At 36.2% G+C, this 18,605-nt stretch overlaps 1 protein-coding gene across 3 annotated transcripts in view; it reads right to left on the bottom strand.

Moving 5' to 3' along the window:
- Positions 1-3,560: 3,560 nt before the first annotated feature.
- Positions 3,561-18,605, bottom strand: part of FSD1L (fibronectin type III and SPRY domain containing 1 like) — a 52,083-nt gene continuing 37,038 nt past the window's right edge. The window contains exons 10-14 of one of the 3 annotated variants that reach the window (XM_070430986.1): positions 18,248-18,280; positions 15,314-15,414; positions 14,640-14,891; positions 10,936-11,024; positions 3,561-6,100 (exon numbers count right to left, since the gene is read on the bottom strand). In XM_070430986.1, the coding sequence (XP_070287087.1) occupies positions 5,978-6,100; positions 10,936-11,024; positions 14,640-14,891; positions 15,314-15,414; positions 18,248-18,280 (598 nt within the window). In that variant the 3' untranslated portion in view covers positions 3,561-5,977. The remainder of the gene's footprint in view (positions 6,101-10,935; positions 11,025-14,639; positions 14,892-15,313; positions 15,415-18,247; positions 18,281-18,605) is intronic. The other 2 variants (XM_070430988.1, XM_070430987.1) reach the window with 2 other exon arrangements.

An 18,605-nucleotide genomic window follows, 5' to 3' on the forward strand; every position in this document is an offset into this window, starting at 1 on the left:
CCCTTTGGGTGCAAAGGAACTATGACATTTTTTATCTTGTCATCCTCAAAAGCACATTGTATATTTTTAATGAGAACTGATAAAATGCACGCACTGAAGCCAAAGAAAGCAGAAAAAGTAGTTTAATTTTTAGATGAGATATTCCAGGTGCTTTTGTAAGAATTTAACTTGGTCATTCTACACAGAGCACACAATCATTTCAACGTACAAATTACTCCACTTTGAAGACACTATTTTAAAGTTAAAAACCATTTAAAAGGCTTTGTCTTGTTTCCAAGGAAAATGAGGCAATATGTGTTTTAAAACACTAGTTTGCAGCACTGAGTGTATTATAAGTAGTTCATGTTTTTCATCCACAACTTAAAATTTTAACCTGAGGAATTAGGATTTTGATTATCAGAACTGCATAGCAAAACCATGTCCAGATGATAACATACCAAATAGTCTATAAATAAAGATAGCATGTAAACCATTTAATAAATCCAATTTAAAGCAAAACAGTTTTTCTTAGGAGAGACACTAAATGATATCCAGGTTCATGTTTGGTTTTTTTTTTTAATGACAATGCAACAAAAGTCTAATGTTAAATGGGCACATACACCTTAAATCATTTATCCAATGACAACAAACTTTAACCATTTGGTTGCTTGGAAATACTTATTTAGGCCAAATTCAGTCTTTGCATACGTGGCACTGAAGAGTCATAAACTGAAAGTGCAAATGCCTGGATGGAAACATAGCTTAGATCATTTATTTATGCTACTATTCTAACAGCAACACACACTAATGCTGTGGGAGACATTTTACAGTTATAGAAAGTTGATACAGAGTACAGGCCTAATGAGAAAATACAAAAAAGCCATATCATGCAAACGAAAGAATGTTAAAGGGCACTGTAGTCAGGGTTTGTTTGTTTTTTTAAATCATGTTTAAAGTCCTAGTGATACCACTTTAAGTACATGCTTTATCAAAGTAAATGGCATCTAGAAATATCCAAACATTTAAATCCATTATTAACTGAAAATAATCCCTTACATTTATGTAGCATTTTACTGTTGTTGAAGCAATTTCATATACTCCATTTCATTTTGTTCCTCACAACAGCCCTGTGAGGTAGGCTGAGTAAGATGTGAGGCAATGGATGCCCAAAGATGAGAAATGATTTATATAGAGGATATAGATCTAATGTATGGTAGAGCTAAGGTGATTAATTTTAAATACTTTTTAAAAAATGAAGCCAAATGTTTTTATATTGAGAAATTTTAAAGACTAGTGGTTTTTAATATAAATTACTTTAAAACTTTAGCTATTATTTATCTTACAGTATGAGTTAGGTGTAAATTTGATTTTAAAGAGTCTCCCTTAAAAGGTAAACTAGACTCAGTGCTTTGGTACCTAAGAGATATTGGGAAGGTTAAACAAAAAAACAAAAACAAAACGCATTATTCTCACAGCCCTTAGGCTCTCCAAAAAGTTCCAATATGAATAGAAATGTCTTTTACCAATTACTTACATTTTGACTTAAAAAAAAAAAGGTCTAAACTTAAGCTCCAAGCCAAAGTGAACAACACATTCACCTACCTTCTGCCCTACATACTGTGAAATCTTATGTATGTCTATTCCAAAGGACCAGCTTTTACTGAATGGGTGCCATTAAGAAAATATGTAGTTTAAACTAACATAGCTCAAATGGTTATAAATCAAAAGTTATTACCTTATACTGACCCAGAAATAGTAAATACTGTTTTAATTTAATTGAGTAGTCTGAGGAGAAAGTACTATGGCAATCTCTGGTATTTATAAGCCAATACTAACCTTTATATGGTATGCCCAACACTATCTTTTCAACAAAAACAAAATATAATAAATGTAATCTTATTAACTCCAAATTACTCAAAAAAACTAAAGTATTTGCATTAATCAAATATTCCAAGTAACAAAGCTATCACAGGTGATATATCAGGATCACAAATATTGGCATAATGTGAATACTGTAAGATACAAACAACTAAAACTACACTGAACATGAGGTATGCTTTCTGTGATGATTAAAGAAACATTCACGATCTCATAATGCTCTAGCACTGGCATTATGAAATGTACATTTTGTTTAAAAATAACAAATAACTTTATGGTTACTTGGATGTTGAGTAAACTTATGCTGACCATTCACTTCCCTAAAAGAATATATCCAGTGTAAAGATAAAATCAAGGGAGAAACTTTTACAGATCTATTTTATGTGATTACATAAAAATGAACATATTATGTGTAATGTGCTTATCAAAATTTGAATTTTTTAATAAACTATAACACATTTACCTTTTAAAATTTCTGATTTTTAAGATGCAAACTTTGTCATTACACTACCCAAAAGCAGCAAAACTATATGCACAATAAATCAAACTTCATTAATTTTGGAAATCTGAATACAAAGTATGACTGCCACATCACAGACTTAAAATAATTGTGGTATTACTCAGCCAAAGAATGAACACTGATCTAACAAATACAAGCTTTCCGAAAAAGAATTGTTATGATTTGAAAATATAGTTCTTAGATTTTTCAGCCTGGAACCACATAATTTATAGTAAGAAGTCTACACTTTCCTCTTCTGAAATGAATACTCTTTGAAGTAATCACTTTTCATAATATCCTTTTCCAATTGTTAACCTATGTTTCCGAAAGAAACAAACAATATAAATAACAATAACTTTATGGAAAAAGTATATAGGAAAAAAATCATTCTAGGTAAGTCATGAAATAGAGTATCGTAGCCTAATTAAAAGATTTCATGACAAATTATTTGCTTTTATTATTCACACCAGCAAGGATCAGTCACAAAAATTCAAATGATACATGATATTGTTCATGTTTTAATTTCATAAATGAGTCAATAAAACTAAGCCAATATGTTTCTTTATGATAACACGGGAAAAACTGTTTATAGAACAAAGTAGGCCAAATTTAGCTATACAGCAGCAGTTCACTGTTTGTCATAACGGTACACATGCCATCAATTAAGCCCATGTACAGACAGGCATGCCTCTAGTATTTTCCATTTGTTTACCTACACTGGGAACATTCAAAGAATCACTGTATATTAAATTTCTATGTGCAGTTATTAAATGTTTGGTATATACATATTTACCAAAAATTAAAGATGTAAGTTACATGGTCAGCCCAAAGAATCAAAATGAATTATAAAAGATTTCTAAAGTGCTTAAGGCAATTCCTTCATTTCTTTATCCAATTTACTAAAACTGGTTTGGGATTCAACTGCTAAAAGAGAAATATAACACTAAAAGCATGTTTTTATAAAACACAATTGTTTTAGACCTGTGATACATCCATTACTGTCAACCTCTCATGCATTTCTTTTACAGAAAGCAATCATGTTTGACCTGTCAAAACAAAGAGTAAATAAACCAATAAAGAATGTTTGAAAGGGTATACCAACTAAACACAATGTATTAAATTGAGCAAAAGAGCTCAATACGTTTAATTTAAATGTCAATGACATATATATATATATATATATATATATATATATATGGTCAAGTTGAAATAGTTACATTAATTTGAGACTATTTAATTAGGCACTATAATTCATTTTACTCCAGTGTGAAAATGAAGGTGGCAAATTTTCTCCAGTTTAACACAAATAAACTTATAAACAACTAAACCAAAACCCCACACATTTTGCTCTTTTCTTTTAGAGACCTTTAAGAAGCACAGTAAGAGGTAAGTAAACCTCAGATTCTTATTTTGAATAATAGTATTACTTCAAGTGAATTTTCCAATTGAGAATTAGAGAATTTTCTATGAAGGGTTTCAAATGATAGCATGAGTACAGGAAAGAATCATATGCACTCCAGCAGCCCCTGATTAGTATCTCCTTTCCCATGCCCCTGCAATAGAAGCCCTCACCAGTTTAACATGATGGCCTCTGGCTTCAATATCAGTTAACACTGAATGGGATATGGGACATGGAGTAAAAAAGAGCATCCTTAGAGGAAGAAGGCACTGAATTAAAGAGAAGACACATTTATATAAGACATAATAGTAAACAATTTTATACAAGAATTTCTGGCTTTTTCTGTGTTGTTTTTGCTAAAATATACATGTATAACAGTTCACAAAAAGCAGCTCCACCACTAAATTACTGTTTTCAGGTTTGACTCTGTGGAAGATAATTATAACTTCCTGTTTCCTCAGGTCCTGGATAACCTGCTATAGGAAAGAGAACATCCAAAAATTTCTATCAAAATCTTGGAGAAACAAAAACCAAAATTATATTTGTTTGAAGAATCAAAAGAATATCTATTAATATATTTCATTCTCGAAACTCCCTCATAGTCTTTATACTTTTAAATATATGATCAGACAATGGTGCAGATATGAATGACCTCTGTAAAAACAATACCCAGTTCAAATAAAATTCCTCATTTACATTTGTTTCAAAATGAACAAAACATCCTATCAGTAAGCCATAAAATTTAAGAAAGAATGAGCTATTCCTATTCCGCAGGCCTTTCTGTGGATAGCAACTGTAATGTAAGCAGCGTCGGTCACTTCTTGGAAGAAGGTTGTCATAGTACAACATACTTAAAATGAGAATGAATGTTAAAATGTTCCAAAAATTAAGGAACATACCAATTCAGATCTCTTTAAAACACTCAAGAAATTCTTAAATACTACTGTAATTACAACTTTCAGTTTGGCTCAAAGGATTTGTGTTATAAATTTTAATCAACTTTTAAAAAACAGATATGCTCTCAATAACCATGGGTTTTACTAGTTGTTAACACATTTTTCCTAACTTTGGGGAAGATTATTCTATGTTGATTTTTTTCTAAGTAATGACTGAAAAACTTATATGCCAAATAAGTCAGAGATAGATTTTTTTCCCCAAAAAATACTTGTTTAAACCATTCCATATCTTATCAAAAGCATATATAAATGACCAGTAAAGGATAGTTTTAGGCACCTCCCTTTAGAGCCTATCTTTCTTAGGTAAAATTTGAGTAGTGTAGGTTTTACACCTTCTATATAACTTTAATAAACATTCTTCCTACTAAAAATGTTGAAAATCAGTATAAGTATTATCAGTTATTACCAAATCCAAGTGGGAATTTTACCAAAGATAACTACTAAAGATAGTGTTAACTAGATAGCAAAATCAGAAAATATAAAGCTTTTAAAAATCGTACCCATCATCCAAAACGATGGAATGAAAAGCAGTCTAATTAAATAGGGCAACATATAAAGAATATCCTTTGCTATTGTTAGTGCCGCAGGTAAAACACTGAAATTTGGGTGATTTTAAGCTATTATGTCTAGAAACTCTTTCTATCCACTCTTTATTCTGAGTTATAACCACAAGAAAAATACCACGACATTTAGAAAACAGAAAATTATATATATTTTAGTCAATAAAACAAAAGAGGATAATTTGGCAAAACTCAACTTATTTATAACAGGGGGAAAACAAATCATTGTAAGAAAACCTGTCTAGAATCCCCAACCAATTTTATTTTTTTGGGAACCTCAGAGGACTGTATATTTTTAAAAGCTTCAGTGTAAGAACTAAATGATTTGCAGTGATAAGAGAAAAAAATAAAGACAAAAGGCAGGATTTAAATGCTTTTTCTTTAGGCCCTAGGGCTACCATATGTAACTAAATATATTAAGAGCCAAAGTAATCCAAGAAACACAAAGATGAGTTTCTATTCAAGTAACTATTTAAATACTGCCTTTTTCTCCATTTGCTCTTCAAAATATCAGTTTCTTGCTCAATCTCTGCTTGCTTCTATGACATTGCACAGTAGGTTCCTTTGAATACGTGGTACTGGATGCTTAATGCTAACAGATTCCAGGCCTTAAAGCAGAACGCAGCAAACCTCATTTCCACCACTCATAAGTTTCTATGATTAGACCACCCAAGCAGAAGGAGGGGTGAAGCATTCTGAGTAGGCATTACTGAGTAACAATGTTTAGGCTGGTAGCTGAACCAGTCATGCCATTTTCACTTTTCTGAAGTGTTCTCACAGCACTTGGAACCTGCATCCCAGTACTCAAAGAAAGTCCACCACACCAAACCTAAGAAAAGACAGAAACAAAACTTCAGTCAGATTTCAAATCAAATTAGAATTTAAATGAGCCTTAAATTTCCATCTGAAAGGCAAAATGCCACATATGTGAACATCAGTAAGTTGTAAACTGATAACCTTCATATTTGAACTGAGGGGAAGTGAAAAGGCTTACTCAAGAGTCTTAGAATCACAGAAGCCAGAGGGAGTCTTTGTGGTAGCAGAACCCCCTGGAGCTGCACACAAGACAGGGACCCAAGGGCTGCAGAAATGTAGAGGTTAAACTGGATTAATCTAGGCAGAAGGAATTGGCTATCATTACTGATGCTAACTTTCACAACTAAGAGAAGTGCACAAAGAGCCAACTTCCTTATCCCAGTAACAACTTTAGATTTTGATGAGGTGTACCTTGAGACTATAGGAATCTAACACCCTCCCGTTAACAGTAAAATCCATTAGTTTCTTCCCTAATGTAACAATAATAACGCTTTTATAATTTTGTAAAGACTTCTGAGAAAAATAAAAATCCAAATAGCAATATCCACATACACGTGTCATATTCTATTTATTGTCAGAAATATGAATGAGTCTATGAAAGATAAAACTGCTTTGCTTGAGAACAGAGAGCAGTGAATGTTTACAGAGCCTTTATTCAGAATTGCCTAAAACTGGAATATCCAAATGTCCTTTAACTGGTGAATGGATGAAAAACCTGTGGTACATACATATTTGGAATACTACTTAGCAATAAAAAAGAAGGGGCTACAGCCCAGCAGGCGTGACTCAGTGGTTGAGCGTCAACACATGAACCAAGAGGTCATTGGTTAGATTCCTCGTCATGGCACATGCCCAGTTTGTGGGCTTGATCCCCAGTAGGGGGCGTGCAGGAGATACTCGATTCATGTTTCTATCTCTCTATTCCTCTCCTTTCCTCTTTCTCTAAAATCAATAAAAACGTGTTTGTTTGTTTTTAAATGGGGCTACTGACAAACACAACAACACAGATGAATTTCAAATGTACACGGGTGCACCTGGAGATTATTATGTTAAGTGAAATAAGTCAGAGGAAGACAAATACCATATGATTTTACTTATATGTGGAATTTAATGAACAAAGTAAACTGACAAACAAAATAGAAACAGAGGCATGGATCCATAGAACAGACTGACAGATCTCAGAGGGCAAAGGGAAGGGGGAATGGATAAAAGAAGGAGAAGAGATTAGCCAAAGAACATATATGCATAGTCCATGGATACAGACAATAGTGTGGTGATGGCTGGGGAGGGAAGTGTGGGAGCTGGGTGGAGGTGGGTAAAGATGGGGGAAATAGAGAGCATCTGTAATAGTGCCAACAATGGGGGAAAAAAGTCTACAAACCATATAATTCCTTTCTATGATATTTTGGAAAAAGCAAAATTTTAGGGACTAAAAACTGGTTAGTGATTGCCAGGGCTGGGTGTGACAGGAAATGTCTACTACAAAGGAGCGTGAAGGAATTTTCTAAGGTGATGAAATGTTCTATGTCAATTATGGTGGTGGTTATACAACTGTATGCATTTGTCAAATCCCATAGAGCTGTACACTATTATAAATTGTACCTCAATAAACCTGACTTTAAAAAAGAAAATTAAGCCTAACTGGTGTGACTCAGTTGTTAAGCATTGACATATGAACCAGGAGGTCACGGTTTGATGCCTGGTCAGAGCACATGCCAGGGTTGCAAGCTCCATCCCCAGTGGGGGGAATGCGGGAGGCAGCCAATCAATGATTCTCTCTCACCCTTGATGCTTCTGTCTATCTCTCCCTTCCTCTCTGAAATCAATTTAAAAAATATATTAAAAAGTTAAAAAGACACTAATAAAAGAAGGAAAAGGAAAGCCAGAGTGGAGAAGATATCTATAATACATATGTTTGGCAAAGGACTCAGACTGTATAAAGAACTCCAATCAATCAATAAAAAATAGGAAGAAAACCCAATGGAAATACAGGCAAAAGACTTGAACAACCATTTCACAAATGAGTATATTCAAATAGTCAATAAACACATAAAAAGGTGTTCAACAGCAAGGAAGTGCAAATGAAAATCACAATGTAATATGGAAGAACTAGAAAGACTTAAATATAAAAGGACTATAAGACTATCAGGACTAATATAAAAAAGGACAATACGACAGAGTTAAGGGGAATAACCAAGATGGCGGCATAGGTAAATACCGGAGACTGCTGCCGCAAACAACCACTTCAAAAATACAACTAAAAGACGGAACAGACATCACCCAGAACCACAGGAAAGCTGGCTGAGGAGAGACTCTTGAACTAGAAGGAAAGAGAACAGCATACCGAAGCTCAGAAGAGGCGCAGTGTGGAAAATATAAAGGTACCGAGGTGCGCGTGCAAAGCGGGCTTGTGGCTGAGGGCGCGGTTGTCGTTTTCAATCAGGAGGGAGTCTCAGACTCTGGGCTCCAGATCCAGGCGAGTCTCTAGGGACTCAGACTCAGACGGGAGAAGCGGGATTGTCCGGCATCAGTTGGAATCTGAGGGCAGCCTTCTCTCCGAGGTTTGCAGTGGCGGCCGGGGTTCTGAGAAGCAGAGCCTCTAGGACCGGGACTGAGAGCAGCCATAACTGCTCCCTCCTCCGCCCTGTTGATCCCGCCCCGCCCAAGCCCTGCGCAGAGCCATTTGCTGGTTCGCCTCAGGCAAAGGCTAGATTAGCACCTCCCCAGAGGACAGAAGTTTTCCACACAGCTGATTCTCACAGCCAGTCAGCCTGGTGGTCAAATCCCTCTAGTATTAACTACAACAATCAGGGCTTAACTACAACAAGACTGCGCACAAAGACTACTAGGGGGTGTACCAAGAAAGCGTAAAAAATGCGGAGACAAAGAAACAGGACAAAACTATCAAGGGAGGATATTGAGTTCAGAACCACACTTTTGAGGTCTCTCAAGAGGCTTCTAGAGTCTGTCGATAAACATGATGAGATGTACAGGAAATCTAATGAGACCCTCGATGGTGTGATAAAGGACCATCTAGAAAGGAAGCATACACGGACTGAAATAAAGAATATTATACAGACTCCCAACAGCAGACCAGAGGAGGGCAAGAATCAAGTCAAAGATTTGAAATGCGAAGAAGCGAGAAACACCCAACCGGAAAAGCAAAATGAAAAAAGAACCCAAAAATACGAAGATAGTGTAAGGAACCTCTGGGACAGCTTCAAATGTGCCAACATCAGAATTACAGGGGTACCAGAAGATGAGAGAGAGCAAGATATTGAAAACCTATTTGAAGAAATAATGACAGAAAACTTCCCCCACCTGGTGAAAGAAATAGACTTACAGGTCCAGAAAGCGCAGAGAACCCCAAACAAAAGGAATCCAAAGAGGACCACACCAAGACACATCATCATTAAAATGCCAAGAGCAAAAGACAAAGAGAGAATCTTAAAAGCAGCAAGAGAAAGAAACTCAGTTACTTACAAGGGAATACCCATACGACTGTCAGCTGATTTCTCAACAGAAACTTTGCAGGCCAGAAGGGAGTGGCAAGAAATATTCAAAGTGATGAATAGCAAGAACCTACAACCAAGATTACTTTATCCAGCAAAGCTATCATTCAGAATTGAAGGTCAGATAAAGAGCTTCACAGATAAGGAAAAGCTAAAGGAGTTCATCACCACTAAACCAGTATTATATGAAATGCTGAAAGGTATCCTTTAAGAAGAGGAAGAAGAAAAAGGTAAAGATACAAATAGTGAACAACAAACATGCATCTATCAACAAGTGAATCTAAGAATCAAGTGAATAAATAATCTGATGTACAGAATGAACTGGTGATTATAATGAATCAGGGACATAGAAAGGGAATGGACAGACTATTCTTGGGGGGGAAAGGGGAATGGGAGATGCGGGAAGAGACTGGACAAAAATCGTGCACCTATGGATGAGGACAGTGGGTGGGGAGTGAGGGTAGAGGGTGGGGCGGGAACTGGGAGGAGGGGAGTTATGGGGGGGAAAAAAAGAGGAACAAATGTAATCTGAACAATAAAGATTTAAATAAATAAATAAATAAAAAAGGACAATACCAAGTGTTATTCAAGATGTGGGGGAATTCAAACTCTCAAATACTGCTAATGGTAAATCAGTATAACTAGTGACTTTGAAACACTCTATTATAGTTGATCACATACCATATGATCTAACAACCCCAATCCTAGTTATATACCCAATAAAAAACATATGCATTACTAAAAGACATGAACTAGAATATTCATAGCAGATCTATTTATAAATGACCCCAAAGGGAAACTACCCAAGTATCCAACTAAATTAGAATAAATAAATTACATTGCAGTCATATAATGGAAAACTATATGAGAAAGAGTGAACTACCACCACATATAATAACATGGATAAACTTCACAACCATGATGTTGAGCCAAAAGATACTGTATGATTCTATTTACATAAAATTGGAAAGGAGGCAAAATTTTTGGTATTAAAATTCAAGATAGTAACCTCTGTGGAGAAGGGCGGTAGGGGCTGCAAATGGGCAAAAGGGGCTTATGAGATTCTGGCAATGTTCCACTTCTTGATCTAGATGCTGGTTACAAAAATGAGCACAATCCTATGAGGAGTCATCAAACTGCATGCTTATGATTTGTGTCCTTTTATGTATTATCATTTACTTCAACAAAATATAACAAAAATACACAGACAATCACAGATTTAAGAAGTGGATTGGTGAAAAGGAGAGGAATATAAAGAAAAAAATAAGATATTGTACTTCCCAATATGTTATTCTTAAAGTTGCCAAACCAAATAAAATATAAATTAGGTACTCACCATGAAACCAGGTAGTACTGGCTGAGTAAATTTTGTCTTAAAGGAATACAACAACTGTTTTGAGTTTGCATCATAGAAAGAAAGTTGACCTAAAAGGAAAAGAAAAAAACCTGAGTATACAAAATATTATAACATCTAATTAAGGATCACATAAATCATGCATAAAAGTAGCAACTAAATGCATATTTTGACATTAATTGTTTTTGCTACAAACTATAATGGCTGGACTTAATAATTTCTTACTGAACATCAGTAGAAAACATGCTTAAGAAAAAGTCAAAATCCAGGTCTGTTTCCCTGATTTTCAAGATCTCCAGAGTGCTTCCTTAATCTGGCAGTATTCTACTTATTCAACTATTAACTATTTCTTTATCATTATTTAACAAGTGGTTCCCTGGTAAAAACTAAGGTGATTTCTTCCTCATTTTTACTATAACTAGTTTCTACCCAAATCCTCTCACCATTTAAAGTTTACTCTATTAAACTTTGTCTTCTAACTACTTGAAGCCATAGTCATACCTCAGTCTCTGAAATCATAGTGTAGTTATCATGGCTTCAGCTTTCTTGATTTTTAAAATCCTCTCACAGTCTATCTTTCAGTATGATCATGCAATTAAAATAATGGTCTATTTGACCACCTAACTGTCCAATCTGATGGCCTCCTTACAACTGATATTACTTCTTCAAATTCTTATCCATGACTATGCTCTTGGTTTGTACCCTAACCCTGAGGATATCTACTCTTTTTCCCTACTCTAAATGTAGATGCTGGTCCAGGCTCTCCTTTCTCTTTTAAGAATCTGCTGCCACCAGAGAAGAAATGAAACTAACATTTATCCTACTATTAAAACACTGAGTCCTGCCCAGCAGGCATGGCTCAGTGGTTGAGCATCAACCTATGAACCAGGAGGTCACGGTTCAATTCCTGGTCAGTGCACATGCCCGGGTTACTGACTCAATCCCCAGTATGGGTCATGCAGGAGGCAGCTGATTAATGATTCTCTCTCATCATTGATGTTTCTCTCTCTCTCCCTCTCACTTCCTCTCTGAAATCAATAACAAAACAAACAAAAAAACCACTGGGTGTTTTACCTCAAAATATTAAGCAGCCTGAGATAGTCACAAAGTTGATAAACAGTAAAGCAGGAATGTTTAGTTGTTCTGTGCAATCTTCAGTAGCCACTCTGTGATGCTGTCTCTAATAATTAGCTTCGGCTCTGCTTTTCTTCTGAGTTCTAACACTGAATTTCTAAATATTGCCAGACATGCCATAGTTTGTCCTGCTGGCATCTCGTATTTCTCCAGGACTCTCTCTTTCCTACTGATAACACTATCATCCTCTTGTTCACCCTGGCTGGAAACTCAGTCATCTTCAACTCTTCTTTGTCTATCTTCCAATCCATATTTAGTTTTCAAGTTCTATGAATTCTACCTTCATACCATCAAATCCATTCTTTTTCTTTTATTGTTATGTTTTAATCTTCACCCAAGGATGTTTTTTAAAAGTGATATTTAGAGTGAAGAAGGGGGAGGGAGGAAAGAAAGGAGAGAGGGAAGGAGAGAGGGAGGGAGAGAGGGAGGGAGGGAAAGAAACATCGATAGGTTACCTCCCATACATGCCCCTACTGGGGGTCGAACCACAACCTTAGGTATGTGACCTGACTGGGATTTGAACCGTAACCTTTTTTTGGTGTACAGGAAAACACTCTAACCAACTGAGACATTCGGCCAGGGCAGCAAATCCATCCTTTTTTTTTTTTTTTTATAATATATATTTTTACTGATTTTAGAGAGGAAGGGAGAGGGATAGAGAGATAGAAACATCAGTGATGAAAGAGAATCATCCATCAGCTGCCTCCTGCATGCCCCCCACTGGGGATCAAGCCCGCAACCCAGGCATATACCCCTGGCCGAAATCAAACCTGGGACCCTTTAGTCCACAGGCTGACGCTCTATCCACGGAGCCAAACCGGCTAGGACAGTAAATCCATTCTTGATTCCTCACTGCTCAGGCCCTACTAATCACTCAGCAAACACTTATTAAGGGCTTACTATGTACAAAGCACTTTCCAGGCAATCCTATATAATAAAACTCTAATATGCAAATAGACAGAACAGTGGAACAACCAGTTGCTATGACACACACGGACCACCAGGGGGCAGATGCTCAATGTAGGAGCTGCCCCCTGGTGGTCAGTGTGCTCCCACAGGGGGAGCACCCACTCAACCAGAAGTCGGGCTCATGACCGGTGAACGCAGCAGCAGTGGCAGGAGCCTTGGCAGCGCTAAGGATGTCCGACTGATGGCTTAGGGGAGCAGGCCTAAGCCATCAGTTGGACATCCCCTGAGGGCTCCCAGACTGCAAGAGAGTGCAGGCTGCGCTGAGGGACCCCCTGAGTGCACAATTTTCATGCACGGGCCTCTAGTGTTATAATAACTGTGTATGGTGCCAGTTGGGAACTGGAAATATTGGGGGGAACACTTTGTAGGGTATGTTACTGTCTGGCCACTATGCTATATATCTGAAACTGATACAAAATAATGTTTAATGTAAACTGTAATTGGGGGAAAATTATTTATTTATTTTAATTTTTAAATATATTTTTATTGATTTCAGAGAGGAAGGGAGAGGGAGAGAGAAACATCAATGATAAGAGAGAATAATCGATTGGCTGCCTCCTGCATGATTCCCCCTCCCCCCACACAAGCACATACACTGGGGATTGAGCTGGCAACCTAGGCATGTGACCTTGACCAGAATCAAACCGGAACCCTTCAGTCCGCAGGCTCATACTGAGCCAAACCGGCTACAGTGAAAAATTTTTTTTAAATAAACAAAAATGACATAGTGCTAGAAACTATGCTGTCAAATCACTGCCCTATGATGGCCAGAAGTTGTGTGTACTACTTTGAGAATCAATCTTTAAAAGAAATGTATTAATTTAATATACAACCATAGGCAATTAGGGTTTGAAAAAATTAAATAAGAAGAATGGTTAATGGTCAGAGAATGTATAATCTGGGAAAAACAGGGCAAAAGCAGCAGTATTAATAGTTTTTAAGTAAATAAGGATTATCTTGTAAATGTGAATTAGGGAACATAATTCTGTATTTCTTAAGATGACAAAATTTAAGAGCAACAGTCTCAGAAGTTATTAGAAGACAAAGCGAGTCAATTTAAGTAAAACCTTCTAACCAAGTGCTATCTAACAATGAAAGAGGCTGCCTTCTAAGACATAAACTTCACATAAGAAGGTTCATCAAGCACAGAAGTGGAAATTGCTTGCAGAGATATTGTAAAAAGGATTTTACACTGTTTAGTAGATATATTGGGTAATTACTAAGGTCTACCCCAACTAGAAAAATCTGACTCCACCACTCTTCATAGGTAATAAAACAAGGTAAGAAGGAATTAAAATGGACAAAATAAAGTTTAGGTTTAAGACTAAAATTAGCAAATTTTTCCTTTCAGACTAAATTAGTATATTATAGACGAGTGCTTCTGTAGGGCTGCAGGCAGACATCACTCACCTTTCCAAATAATTCTGGAGCTGAAATTATGCTTATGATCAAATAAATCCTGAGAGGTCAAAATATCCTTACCACAATGTTAATGGAAATTCTCTATAGATGATTACCAGTGAAAAGTACTGAAATATAAGCAACTATGGTGAAATGAATTATGAGAAAATCAGTAAACTTACCCCCATCAAAATCACAGAATACACCTATTCTCTCAGGAACAGTAACATCCAAGGCTTTGACTTTGTTATTATGCTTTGCTGCAAATGTGTTTTGTAGCCAGTTGTTGACATGAATACACCAACTAGTGTTTGTTTTTCCTAATTGGTCAAATTTCCCCAAAGTCTTGTATGCTACTCCCACACTATAGGATTTACAATCCTTCTGGGCCTTGACCTCCCAATAATGTTGTCCGCTTTCAATAGCAGTGTCTCCTGCAAAAGACCAGAAGGCAAATTTGACTCTTACCTCTTCCTTGTGAGTCACAGAGATTTGTACCTATCTCTTGTCCCATAAAATGGCACAAAAATCTGATTCAGGATGTTAACATTTTACTTATATATTTCTTATTAACTAATTTTTCTGAATATAAAAAGCTTCAGAACTTTTCCTTCTTACTATCCCCTTAAGAGTTATACCTATATGTGCAGTACTATGTAAAATTAAGTAAGTTTTAAACATATCAATAATAAGACAATTTGAAAACCTGTCAAAGTAATTAGGCTTCAAGAGGGAGAAACTTCAGCAAAGATTCATTCACCAGAGGCAATCACTCCAGCTCTCGGTGAGTAGACAGTCCACCAGTATGACTGTGAGGCCTTTACTGTAAGATAACAAAGAACTGTATTTACCCTACCCAGCACTGTGTATGATTCCCCAGTAAAACGATCTCTGCTGCCTCTTACTGCAGGTGGCCTGGAGCCTACAGACGTCCGTTTGGGGGATGGTGTCCCACTTCTACATAAAGAGGAACAAAAAGAAAAGCATATATTCGATGTAAATGGTTCATAAACTAAAATTACAAATTACGAAAGGGACCTTTGGAAAGTTTTAAAAATTATGTTGCACAAATAGCACCATTTAATTTTACATGAATTATTACAAAGAGTTGTCAATGATAAACACTCACGTATAAGAAGTCATCAACACAAAGCAAGCCGAAAACACTAATATCATGCAGACTGAGCAAGGCTGACACAAAGAATACACAGTTGAAATAAGAAACAATGCCAAAATGAAATCAGATACAAAGGGGGAAAGAACTCAAGATGAGTTTTTGTAGTTTACATTTCTTGCAGTTAAATTTAAATAGAAGCAAAAATAAGCATATTACAATAAAAACTAAAGAAGTATATATTCTTGTTCTGGATCTTTTTTTCTTAAAAAGTGAAACAGTGCCCTAGCCGGTTTGGCTCAGTGGATAGAGTGTTGGCCTTCGGACTGAAAGGTCCCAGGTTCGATTCCGGTCAAGGGCATGTATCTTGGTTGCGGGCACATCCCCAGTAGGAGGTGTGCGAGAGGCAGCTGATTGATGTTTCTCTCTCATCGATGTTTCTAACTCTATCCCTCTCCCTTCCTCTCTGTAAAAAATCAATAAAATATTTTTTTTAAAAAAGTGAAACAGCAATTGCCCAAATCCACGCACAGGATAATGTCAAGTATTAAAAAGCATTTCTCCTACTAGAGTGGACAAGATCCAACCTGACCTCCCTTACATCAAATTACATTATATGGTAAACTGGACAGTATTAGACCTTTCACTAACTCTCAACAACTTAAAATAAATCAAATCCCAAAGATGTTTAAAATTTCAATAATACTGAATCACTGCATTTAAAAACAAAGAATTTATAACTTACCAGTAGTAAAGAAATGAAGGCATGGAAAAAGAAAAACAGACGTAACTACTGAGAATGGCAGTTTAAATTTCAGAGAAAAGTTAAATAAGAACTCTGCCACCACAGCATTCCAGACTTCTGACCCAAAGTACATTTTTGCACGAAGTACAACAGCTATTAATGTTAAACATGCCCCCCAATCTCTTTAACTATCTGAATTAAGGCTCTTTGTTACCTCTGCTCTGGATTGTTTTACCAGCTTCTGAATGATCTCTTTGCTACCCAATTCACTTTGTTCACTGTTACCAGATAAATGTAACTGTGATTCTCCTACTTCAAAATTTTCCAGTACTTCCTTACTGCCTATACACAACCATTTGGCATTTCAGGTTCTTGATTTGGTCCCAATTTGCTTTTCTAGCCCTTTCACCCCTAGAGAGCACTACCCAGTTCACTGCAGTTTCTGCAGGAGATGCAATCTCCTGCCCCTATCCCTACTCATATGCATATCTGCATTCCTAGCTTAGGCACCTCTATTCAGAGATCCCCTAATTGGTGGGGATCCAGCAGAGACCCTTTCCACTGCCTCCGCAGGGACCTACTAGAAGGGGGCAGGGATGAGGGTGTAATGTCACTTTTCTCCCCTCTGTCTCAATACTTTTCTATGTCTAACCTTTCCCATTCTTCCATCTTCTTGGCCTCAGTCCATTAACAACAGGATGAGCCATTTGTTTGGGGCTTTCTTAGAAGATAGATGATATCCACCATCTATGATCTGCTCTGATTTACCTGACCCTCACCTCATTCTGTTAGGAAAAATGGAACACTGGGGAGCTAGCAGCCTTTCCTTTGTGGCCTCTTGTTTACAGGATTATAGTCAGTGAATAAAAGGCTTGATTGTTACTTTCAGTTTGGCTCGGTGTCCTAATTGACCACTTCAGCACTTGGCAGATCAGAACCTCTTTCTTCCTGTAAATTCCTTTATTCCCACTTACCATTACACACACTCTCCACTTGTATTATTGTTACAGTATTTGTATATAGATTTATCTCTCATCTACTTAAGTCAGGGAAATTTTCTTGAAGGCAGAGACAGTGGTTATCTCTATAAACCCCAAAATATCCAGCTGACATCCTAGAGTGAACAAATATTTATGGAAAGAATAAATGTATATAATAATCCAGAAGTAGCCTACATAGAAAATACTCTTAAAAGGAGGGAAGGGAGAAAGAAAAATAATATGAAATTCTAAACATAAGAATTCTAAAAATCTCCAAGTGACCAAATGAAACTTTACAGACTACTAAATCTAGCAGCATTTTACAATTTACAATATACTAACTATGAAATCACTTTTGCCAATGAGTGAGTAAACTAGAAAAAAAGAGGAAGATAATTTTGAAAAGAGGATACATTTTGGTTTCTGATAAAGATATGTTGGTCTTCCAATTAGCACATTATTACTTGTGCAATTTGAATTGATTCATTTTTTTGGTACTTTCCTAATAATTTCACTTTATAACCTTTACTTTTCATCCCGATGCTTTAAAACACTGCATGATTATTATAAAATACAGAACACCTCAAACCTGCCTCGTGTCAAATACAAATAAAAGCAAAGCTGTGAAGTTAGATATACTGAATATAGCACAACAAGAAAGATGCTAGGTATAAGTAAATGCAGAAAAAAACCAGATGAGGGAAAATAATTCAAGGAAGACTTTAAGCAGAGTTTATTTTGTTATCATATACAATATAATCTAAATATTCAGCACACATTAAGGGTGTAAATTCAAAACATAAGCTACTAATACAGACAGTCTACACAGAGCAATATTTTAGCTTATGAAGGCTGCTGCAATGGCTTCTGTTTATTGGTTAAAGGAAAAAAATTGAAGTTATTCAGCCAAGCTAAATATACTAAGTCCTAGAACTAGACAAAGATCATCACCTTGTATGTTTCTTCAGTGAAGTAACATGGGCACTGTCAGATAAAAATAGGCAACTGTTAAGAGTGCTTTATGACTTAAATTTAACAGCTTATAATAAAACCAGGTCAGAAGTCTGATGAGGAAATTCTTTTTTTTTTTTTATTTGCTGTTGTAACTTATAGTGACATTACCTTATTTCAGTTTGAGGAAAAATTTCCTCTGTTAAAAAAGAAAGAGGCCCCATACTTTGAGACTCTAAATAAGTCTAGCAATAACTAAAGGTCCAAAGCCTCTGGTTCATAAGTTTTCTGATGGGGGGCAAGGCACTGGGGTTGTGCATGCTAAAAACTGCCATTCAAGGCAGACTTTCAGGTAAGA

This window comes from Myotis yumanensis, unplaced genomic scaffold, assembly GCF_028538775.1.
Source record: "Myotis yumanensis isolate MYYU_CA2020_CCGP unplaced genomic scaffold, mMyoYum1.0.hap1 SCAF_12, whole genome shotgun sequence".
Classification (NCBI taxonomy): domain Eukaryota; kingdom Metazoa; phylum Chordata; class Mammalia; order Chiroptera; family Vespertilionidae; genus Myotis; species Myotis yumanensis.